This window comes from Pongo abelii, chromosome 20, assembly GCF_028885655.2.
Source record: "Pongo abelii isolate AG06213 chromosome 20, NHGRI_mPonAbe1-v2.0_pri, whole genome shotgun sequence".
In the NCBI taxonomy this organism is placed as follows: Eukaryota; Metazoa; Chordata; class Mammalia; order Primates; family Hominidae; genus Pongo; species Pongo abelii.
The window spans coordinates 19,119,742-19,130,165 of NC_072005.2; the positions used below are offsets into that span (position 1 = coordinate 19,119,742).

Here is a 10,424-nt window from a genome sequence, read left to right on the forward strand (position 1 = left end):
GCGAAACTCCGTCTCAAAAAAACAAACAACAAACAAACAAACAAAAAACCCTCCCCTATTCCACACCCTATTCCAGAATTTCCTTTTTTTTTTTGAGACAGAGTCTTGCTCTGTCGCCTAGGCTGGAGTGCAGTAGCGTGATCTCGACTCACTGTAACCTCTACCTCCCAGGTTCAAGCAATTCTCTTGCCTCAGCCTGCCGAGTAACTGGGATTACAGGCATGCATCCCCACGCCTGGCTAATTTTTGTATTTTTAGTAGAGACAGGGTTTCACCATGTTGGCCAGGCTGGTCTCGAACTCCCGGCCTCAAGTGATCCGCCCACCTCAGCCTCCCAAAATGCTAGGATTACAGGTGTGAGCCACTGCGCTCGGCCCTCTTCGGCCCTCTTCCAGAATTTCAATGAAAATTGTTTGAAACTCTGAAATGCCCTGATCGTCTCCATCCTGACTCTCCAGAAACATGTGAGCCCGAGCTTTTGCCCAGGGCCACCTCGCTGGATCTGTTGCCCACCTTTCCAACAGGGGCCCCTCAACCCTCCTGTAGCTTTACCTCCCCACAGGATAGGGGGGAAGTCCTGGCTTAGTTCAGGGGTCTCAAATCTCCTCTCCCTCCTTTTGTTTTTTGAGAAAGGGCCTCACTCTGTCACCCTGGCTGGAATGTAGTGGTGCAATCTTGGCTCACTGCAGCCTCGACCTCCGGGCTCAAGCCTCAGCCTCAGCCTCCTGCCTCAGCCTCCCCAGGAGCTGGGACCACAGACACACGCCACCATATCCATCTAAGCCATTTGTTAGCTAATTTTATCTTTTTATTTTTTGTAGAGATGGCGTCTCACTATATTCCCAAGGTTGGTCTCGAACTCCTGGGCTCAAGTGATCCTCCCACCTTGGTCTCCCAAAGTACTGGGATTCCAGGAGTGAGCCACCATGCCTGGCCTGTCCCACCATGCCTGGCCTGTCCCACCTCTTCATACTCGTATCCCACCTGCTGTTGGGACACTCAGTGCCATCCCTGCCTTGTCTCCATCCCTGAATCCAGAATCTTGGTCTCCCTGACCAGCCCCCATCTCACAAGACCCTAGCATCATCCTCACCCTCTTCCTTTCACACCACCTGTAGGGTGGCAGCAAATACTATCAGCTCTGCCTTCTAAACATTTCTAAAATTGGCCACTTTGCTCCCATCCCTTCCCCTCAGCTCAGTCCTGGTGGGAGTCCCTTCAGGCTCCAGCTCCTGCTGTCAGCCCCCTCCTGGACCCCTGGGGTAAATGCCCAACCCAGGGTGACATCCCTCCTCTGCTCCCAGCCCACAGATAAGTAACAAATCCTGACCATGGCCTCCGAGTCCTGGATGGCATGGCCCCCACTCGCCTGGACAGCAGTCCCTGCCTCTCCTGCCTGCCCCAGGCACTTCCAGGCCCTCACTCAGTCCCCTTCAGTGGGGCCACCCCTGTCCCTGCTAAAAACTGCCCCTCCCCACCTCCCCAACACAGCACACTGCCTCTTCTCTCCACACAAGTTTTCTCGTCCACACTTATTGCTGTTGATAGACCGCATACTGCACTGTCTGTCGCCCCTGCCACATGGCCAGCTTCATGAGGGCACAGGGCTTTCTCTGACCCGTTACTAGCTGTGTCTCAGCTGTGGCATACAGTAGTCGCTCAATAAATGCACATGGAAATAATCAGCTAACGTGAGTGTCATTTACAAAAAGCAACTAAGGCTGGATGAGGTGGCTCATGCCTGTAATCCCACCACTTTGGGAGGCTGAGGTGGGAGGACTGCTTGAGGCCAGGAGTTCAAGACCAGCCTGGCCAACATAGTGAGACCCCATCTCTACCAAAAAATACAAAAAAATTCGCTGGGAGTGGTGGCACACACCTGTGTCCCAGCTACTCAGAAGGCTGAGGTGGGATGATTGCTTGAGCCCAGGAGGTCCAGGCTGCAGTGAGCCGTGATCGCACCACTGTACTCCAGCCTGAGCAACAGAGTAAGACCCCGTCTGGGAAAAAAAAAAAAGAAGCTAAAGGCAAGTCCATTCCAAAATGTTAAGAGAGGCCAGGCACGGTGGCTCATGCCTGTAATCCCGACACTTTGGGAGGCTGAGGCGGGCGGATCACCTGAGGTCAGGAGTTTGAGACCAGTCTGGCCAACATGGTGAAACCTCGTCTCTACTAAAAATACAAAAATTAGCCGAGTGTGGTGGCACGTGCCTATAATCCCAGCTACTCAGGAGGCTGAGGTAGGAGAATCGCTTGAACCTGGGAGATGGAGATTGCAGTGAGCCGAGATCGTGCCATCGCACTCCAGACTGGGTGACAGAGTGAGACCATCTCAAAAAAAAAAAAAAAAAAGTTATGAGAGTTTGATCTTGGGTCATCCGTCTAGAAGAAAAACTGAGCAACAGCTAACACCTCCCTCCAGGAGATCAAGGTGTGTTACATGGGAAAAGTGGCCCCACAGGTGGCACATCCACTGTACACTCTGGGCTCTGTGCCACCAGGAGCCCTCTAGGCTGTTCCCATCACATGGCAGGAAACAGCTATCATGTGTCTTCCTGGCCCACAGCCCTGGTGGTCCTCGCAGGGCAGAGAAGCCGCAGCCCCCACTGCCCCATTGAAGATGGGGTTTCCTGCATCAGCCTGCCCAGTGGCAATGCCGGCCCTGCCCTGCATTCTCTGCCAGGACAGGTCACACAGAGCGCACTGCAGCCACCTCCCTGCCCAGCCCACCCGGAGCCCAGGCCACATCCACTCCAATCAACTGGACACAGCCACTTCTTATCATCTTCCCCTCCACCCCCCCACCCCCAGACAGGGTCTCGCTCTGTTGCCCAGGCTGGAGTGCAGTGCCATGACCTCAGCTCACTGCAACCTCCACCTACCGGGTTCAAGCAATTCTCCCATCTCAGCCTCCCAAGTAGCTGGTACTACAGACGTGCCCCACCACACCAGGCTAATTTTTGGTAGAGATGGAGGTCTCAGCATGCTGCCCCAGCTGCTCTTGAACTCCTGTGCTCAAGTAATCCTCCCACCTCCGCCTCCCAAAGTGTTAGGATTACAGGTGTGAGCCAGTGAGCCACCACGCCCAGCCCACTTCTCATTCTCATCATCTTTTTTTTTTTTTTTTTTTGGAAATGAAGTCTTGCTCTGTCACCCAGGCTGGAGTACAGTGGCACCATCTCAGCTCACTGCAACCTCCGCCTCCCGGGTTCAAGCTATTCTCCTGCCTCAGCCTCCCAAGTAGCTGGGATTACAGGCACATGCCACCATGCCTGGCTAATTTTTGTATTTTTAGTAGAGAAGGGGTTTCACTATGTTGGCTATGCTGGTCTTGAACTCCTGACCTCAAGTGATCCACCTGCCTCAGCCTCCCAAAGTGCTGGGATTACAGGTGTGAGCCATTGCACCAGGCCTCATCATGTTTATCTCCTCACCAAGATGGTGCAAACCAAGGGGACCCTCTCACCTCCACAGGGCAGCCAGAGGAAGCATTTTGTCATCCACAAAACCCAATCCTCTCCATGCTGTGCTTAAAAACATCACATTCAGGCCCGGCGCGGTGGCTCACACCTGTAATCCCAGCACTTTGGGAGGCCGAGGCGGGCAGATCATGAGGTCAGGAGATTGAGACCATCCTGGCTAACACGGTGAAACCCTGTCTCTACTAAAAATACAAAAAATTAGCCGGGCATGGTGGCGGGCGCCTGTAGTCCCAGCTACTCAGGAGGCTGAGGCAGGAGAATGGCGTGAACCTGGGAGGCGGAGCTTGCAGTGAGCCGAGATCGCGCCACTGCACTCCAGCCTGGGCGACAGAGCGAGACTCTGTCTCAAAAAAAAACAAAAAAACCCACCACATTCAGGAGGAACTCAAACTGCTGCCTCAGCTCTCTGCTGCCACCCTCCTCCTGTCCCCATACAATGTGAGTGCCTCCGGGCCTTCGCACATGCTGTTACCGACACCTGGAATGCCTGCCTGGACCCACACAGGGGTCCCTCCAGGATGTCTTCCCTGAGCTCCAACACGGCCAGATACCCCCTTTCCTGTCCCCAGGGATCACCTTTGTCTTGGGGCTGGCTTAACTTCTGAGACACCCATAGGAGCTCTGATTCTGATAAGCATCCCCTTACACTGTTCTTTTTTTCTTTTCTTTTCTTTTTTTAATACGGAGTCTCGCTCTGTCACCCAGGCTGGAGTGCAGTGGCGCGATCACGGCTCACTGCAACCTCTGCCTCCCAGGTTCAAGCGACTCTCCTGCCTCAGCCTCCCGAGTAGCTGGGATTACAGGCGTCCACCACACCCGGCTAATTTTTTGTATTTTTAGTAGAGACGGGGTTTCACCGTGTTAGCCAGGATGGTCTCGATCTCCTGACCTCGTGATCCGTGATCCACCCACCTTGGCCTCCCAAAGTGCTGGGATTACAGGCGTGAGCCACTGCGCCCGGCCCTCTTTTTCTTTTTGGATACAAGACAGTGTCTCACTCTGTCGCCCAGGCTGGAGTGCAGTGGCATGCTCATAGCTCCCCTTGGCCTCTAACTCCTGGGCTCCAGCGATCCTCCTGCTTCTGCCTCATGAGTAGCTGGGACCACAAGCCTGGCGTCTTTGTGTTTTAAGCAGAGCCCTCCTGGCCATCCCCTCAGGGCCTACCGTGGAAGACAGATGGCGGGTCATGGAAAAAGGGGTAGTCGGTGCCAAACAGCAGGTAGGCACTGTAGCTCCAGCTGCCCAGGTAGAAGAGAAACTTCCAAGCGCTCTCGGGCATCTTGGCGGCATCTCTGGGCTGGAGGCGGCACCGCTTCGCCAGGGGCTATGGGGGAGAAGACGGGCGGGCAGCCATTGGTGCTGGGGGCCAGAGACTGCTCCTTCAGGGTGGGGAAACTGAGGCCCAGGGACTCCCCAGGCCGGGCAGCACTGGGAAGGCCTGTCCCCCATGCCCACAGCCACCTGGAGCATAAACAGAGCCCACAGGCGCCTGCCAAGGCTAAACTTAGTGCCCAGCTGTCCGGCCGCGGCGGTGCTGGGAGGGGAGTGAGGGGGGAGGCCCCGAGGGGAGCAGGAGGGCTCTGGGGGCCGGGAGGGGGACACTTGGGCTTACGGTGAGGGAGACAGATGGATGCGTCAGCCCAAGGGAGTTGGGCTGGAAGTGACCCTTGAAGGGAACATGGAGGGGTTATATGGGGGCATCTTGGGAAACACAGAGAGCCCCATGGGACCGACACATAGGGGAGAGGAAGAACTTGTGAGGAAGCCGCCCCTTCAGTGCGGGAATCTGGAGAGACCAGAGGCTAGGGGGCTGGGAGAGACTGGGGGGAAGGTGTGGGGGGGACATGGGAACTTGGGGGCGATGAAAGGGGAGGAGGGGCTGGAGGCAAAAAAAGGGGACAAGAGACGGAAAAGGTGTCACAGGCGAGCTGAGACCCTGAGGGGGTATTGGGAGTGCAGAGGAAGCTGCTGGCTCCAAGGCAGGGGTTGGGGAGTGCGGTGGGTGGGTGCGGGGGGCTCAAGCTCCCTGGGGGCGGGGCTCCAGAGCTGCCCGGCCAAGCCCCGCCCCTGGACAAGTCCCACCCCCTTCCCAGAGGCTGAGGGGGCCGGAGCCCAGAGCACCCAACAGTTGTCATGGAGACAGCTGGAGCCGGCTCCGGTAACCCCTGGCAACGAGGCTGCTGCCAAGAAGATGAGCTTCGGAACACCCGGCAGCCCCTCCACCCATTTCTGAGGAAGGGCGAGCCTCGAAATGGGGCGAGCACCCCACCCAAGGGGCTGGGGAGGGCCCCCGGGCTCCGCCCTGGTAGTCTACCAGCCGCCACATCCTCCTGTCCAGCGAGGGTGGGGGGCCGCTTGCCCTCCTGGGTCTCGGACTTCCCAGCTGGAAATCGGGAAGAAGGCAGGGGCAACAAGCAGGATAAAGACCACTGCGGACCCAGGGAGGAGCCCTGGACAGCCCTGTCTCCCCCTCCCACAGCAGGGGTGTGGCTGGGGTCTCTCCCCCATGTGGGTGATATGGGGACGGGAGTGGGGAGAGTGGCAGTCAGACAACAGCCCATCATCGACCTCACAAGGGCCAGCCTCTTCCCGGCCAGCAGAGAAAGGCCCCTTTGTTGGCGCTGGGCACACTGTCCCTGCACCCTCCAGCCAGGCGGGCGGGGTGACACCAGCTGGTCCACGGGGGTGTCCAGGCCAAGCTAAAGGCCCAAACACCTTCCAACCAGCTCCTGCCACAGCGACCCCTCCCCAGGGAAGTGAGTGGGGTCAGGCGCTAATGTCACCATCATGGTCACTCTCTCGTAGGGGCGATGGTCTCAGCAGAAACTGGGGAATTCTGCTGTCGCCTCTTGGAGGCAGCACTGTCCAACCCTGAAGCCCCGGGCCATGTCACCTCCAAGGGAGCGACCACTGGCGTGGACAGAGCACCCAGGCCCTTGCCATCCCTGGTCGGAGGGTGGCGCTGACCCCAGACAGGCACAAGGCAGCGACCCGGCAGCTCCTGCCTCTTCCCGATTGCAGCGGGCAAGCCGGCCCCGCCGCCGCACGGACCCCGCAGAAAACCGGCAGCAGACCTCGCTCCAGGCCAGCGCGCAGCCCGCATGGCAGGGAGGCGCATGGCGCAGGCCGCGGTGCGCCGATCCCTCCCGTTCCCGGTCCTGGGCTTCTCAATGTCTGGCTCGGCCCTGCCGGAAAGAGCGCGCGGTGGCCGGAGCCATCCACCGCGCGAGGCCCCCTGGTCCCAAACTGACCGGAAAGGGCCGTGCCTCGGTCCCCCACGTCTCAAACATCCCACCTGTCTCGGGCCCCCCCATGTCCCAGACTCACCCCAGCCCGGCCACACCCCCGCATCCACCCGGTTCCCCCACGCCGCACTGTCTGAAGGGGGCGCGCGGCGGCCCGAGAGACCTTATCCTGGGGCTCCAACGTCCTGGGCCTCTCCAGCCCGAGGCCCCCACCCACGTTCCGGCGACCCCTTCATCCGCAGCAGCCAGCACTGGAAGAAAGGAACGCGCCGGCGGCCCCAGGTCCCCGGTCCCGGCTTCCCCCAGTCCGGGGTCCCCTCGTCCCGGACCCCCGCCACACTGACCCGAAAGAGGCGCGCAGTGGCCGCGGAGCGCAGCGCGGTCCAGCCCAGCGCGCCGAGCGCCAGCAGCAGCAGCTCGGGCGGCGCCAGGTGCGCGTGCTCAGCCAGGCCGCGACGCGCCAGCCCCCAGCCGCAGTCCGTGCAGCCTCGCGCCGCCGCCAGCGCGCTGCCCCAGCCGCGCTGCACTAGCTGCGCGTAGCTCGGCATGGGCTCGGGCCCCGTCGGCCCCGCCGCGGGCCCTGCCGCCGCCATACCGCCCGCTAGCCCGCCGTGCCCGTCGCCTGCGCCCGCCCGCGGTAGCCGACGGAGCCGCGCGCCCCGCGTCACGCGCCGCAGCTGGGCCGGGGGCGCGCGGGCGGGAGAGCGGAGGGCGGAGGGGCGGGACCGGCGCAAGCTCCGCCCCGCCGGGGGCGCGGCTGGGGGGCGGCCGGCGGGGACGCGGGGCGCCCTGGAGGCGGGCCCGCGCCCCTGCCCATTTCCCAGCAGAGAAACTCAGGCGTGGGGAGACGGGGGCCGGAGCTGGGGGCCCGTTGGACCTGGACCCCGAGAGACCCCGCGCACCGCCGTGTCGCGCCCCCATGCCTGCCCCGCGCGCCGCCCGCTCCCCCACCCCACCGCGCCGTGCCCGTGACGGGGGGCACGGGGGACACTAGCAGGCAGTCCCCTCAACTGGCGACTTCCGCTCCTCCCGGCCCTCCAGCACGCCACGCCGCTCCCGCTCCATCGCCCCGGCCCGCTCCGACCTCACCGTTCTTGGAGCCCTCGCTCCTCCTCAAGGACCCGAGGCCTGGCACGCCTTGGCACAGTCTTGGGACCATCCCGTGGCCTTCCCGCATTCAGGAGGCGTAGGCTCAATGAAACATTCTCATTCTTCAAAAGGACACGGCCCACGCCAGGGCGTTGGGAGGCGCACCTAGTGGAGACGCAGCTCTCTGCCCTACACCAGGAGCTTGGCAATGGGGTTCCAGCCTGGACGCGGGGACCCTGGGCACTTCCCAGGCATCTTCTTCTGCAGGTCTGCAGAGCGGGCTACTGGGACAAAGGTGTGATGGGGGCTGCTGAGATGAGGGGGTTCTCTGAGGGTCACTTGCTGCTGTTTGTGACCCTGGGGAACCCGGGGGGTGGCTCCCCAACATCAGGTTAATACAGGAATTGCAGAGAGGCTGCAGGAGTGGCTGCCAACGTGGGAGGGACTCCCAATCTGGATCGACTGTGACATCACTGGGACCACCATAAGTGACTTTCCAATGCACTGTTCATTGACAAGGCCCTATGCCCAAAGCCACTGAAGGCCATCGAGGAAGACACTGGTCACCTCTGTTAGGACCATCTCCCCAGGCACTGCTGCACCCCCCCATCCTAACCCCCAGGATGTCCCCACACCTGGCCTTCAAGGTGCAGGATGCAGGGATGAGTCCTGCAGCAGCCGCGCTGGCTCCCACACACCTGCACCTGACCTTCAGGGGCACAGGTGAACACACCTAGTCCCCACACCCAGTCCCCTACACACATCCAGGTGGCCCTGCATGTGGCCACTTCTCTGCATCTGCACAGCCTTGCCCCACCCCCCACCCCCCCCACCACTACCCTCTAGGACCCTCTAGGGTTCTGTCTGGTATCCTGGCTTCCTTCTCACCCCACAGAGGCGAGAAGGTGGCTGCGACACTGTTGGCCTGTTCCTCCTCTGCTTGCAGCCCTCCATGGCTCCCATCCCACCCAGGGAAAGCCCAGGTCCTCACTGGCCGCCCTCACAGTGCCCTGTTTCCCTCTACCTGTGGGCTTTCCTGCTGTTCTTCCAACATGCCAAGCTCTGTCCTGCCTCAGGGCCTTTGCACTAGCTGTTCCCCCTTCCTGAAATGCTGTTCCCCTAGGTACCTGCATGGCTCTTCTGCCACCTGCTCAGGCTGCCCCCGACTCTGAAGTCCCACACACCCCTCATGTCTTTTATGTCTGCTTGGCACTTGTCACCATCTGCCCCTACATACATACAGCTCCTCATTTTTTTTTTTTTTTTTTTTGAGTTGGAGTCTCGCTCTGTTGCCCACACTGGAGTGCAGTGGTGCAATCTCAGCTGACTGCAACCTCCGCCTCCCAGGTCGATTCTCCTGCCTCAGTCTCCCGAGTAGCTGGGATTACAGGCGACTGCTACCACACCCAGCTAATTTTTGTATTTTCAGTAGAGACAGGGTTTCGCCATATTGGACGGGCTGGTCTCGAACTCCTGACCTCAAGTAATCTGCCCACCTTTGCCTCCCAAAGTGCTGGGATTACAGGCATGAGCCACCATGCCTGGCCTCACTCTTTATTCTTGAACGTGGACTCCATATGGACTAGGGGCCTAGTGTAGGGGCAGGGCACTAGGCCTGGCCTGGTCAATAGTTCAGGTCCAGCCGGAGGCCAGAGATGTGACTAACGCCACAACCTGCCTGGCAGGCAGAGGGGGACGAGGGGGATATGCTCTCAAAGGTCCAGCCAGGCCTGTGGGGCAGCCGTGGACAGTCCCAGCCACCTCCCTCCACCCTCTCGGCCAGCACTATCTGGTCACCATGGCGCCCATCGGTCATGGGAGAGGCGCCACCCGCCCACCCACTGGCCCCAGCTCAGCCTCGAATTTCTTTTTGGCGGGTCCAGCCAGGAGGCTGCCAACGGGTGGGTGCAGGGCAGGAATGGAAGGCGGCTCTACTGGCAGCTGGGGACCAGGCACCCAAGGTTGGGCAGAGGTCAGTCTTGAGGCCGATGTCCCCCCACCCACCCCAAGGTCTCCTCCCTCCAGGAAGCTCGGCCTGGACCCTTCCTAATGTCCCTGCCCAGGGAGTTCTCTTTTGCCACTTCCCTCCCCTACCAGGCTGGGGGTGGGGGTTGCTTGCTGTCCTGCCCTGGTAACCAGAGACAGGGTCTGGTTTCAAATGAATAGGCCTGGGTGTGTGGCTTGGGGAAACCCAGTGTCTTATCTTTTCCCTGGGAGATAAGCCCAGGCCAGGCTCAGAGGTCAAAGGGCATGCATCCCCATCCAGCGCCCCTTGACCTCACAGCCCTGTGCCACTGAGGGACCTCTGCACCGGTCATGCCCACTGCCGGGGTGCCTGTCCCCCAGAACCTAGCCTGGCAGCTCCTTTTTGTTGTTTGGGTGGGCACAGCTCAATGGTGACCTCATCTGGGAGGCTCCGGCCAGCCCACTGCCACCCACCCACCTCCCTCCCTAAATGGTGTGGCCGCCTCTCATCGTGGCTGGGTGCTTGGCCCCAGGACCCCGGCCACAGCAGGACTCTGCCTTGGAGGAGGGTTTGCGGGGCAGCAGGAGCAGCGCCTGGGGTTAATGCTGACCCCACACGGCCCCTCTGGCTTTGCTGAGCTGA

The 10,424-nt window shown here is 60.6% G+C and overlaps 1 protein-coding gene across 7 annotated transcripts in view; it reads right to left on the bottom strand.

Moving 5' to 3' along the window:
* CERS1 (ceramide synthase 1) overlaps positions 1 to 7,933 on the bottom strand; it is a 26,401-nt gene extending 18,468 nt beyond the window's left edge. For 2 of the 7 annotated variants that reach the window (XM_024238389.3, XM_054539962.2), the window contains exons 1-2: positions 7,072 to 7,406; positions 4,647 to 4,806 (exon numbers count right to left, since the gene is read on the bottom strand). In XM_024238389.3, coding sequence (XP_024094157.3) covers positions 4,647 to 4,806; positions 7,072 to 7,320 — 409 coding nt within the window. In that variant the 5' untranslated portion in view covers positions 7,321 to 7,406. Of the gene's footprint in view, positions 1 to 4,646; positions 4,807 to 5,796; positions 6,780 to 6,890; positions 7,040 to 7,071; positions 7,407 to 7,816 lie in introns of those variants that run through there. The other 5 variants (XM_054539963.2, XM_054539965.2, XM_054539966.2 and 2 more) reach the window with 5 other exon arrangements.
* Between the last annotated feature and the right edge of the window lie 2,491 nt (positions 7,934 to 10,424).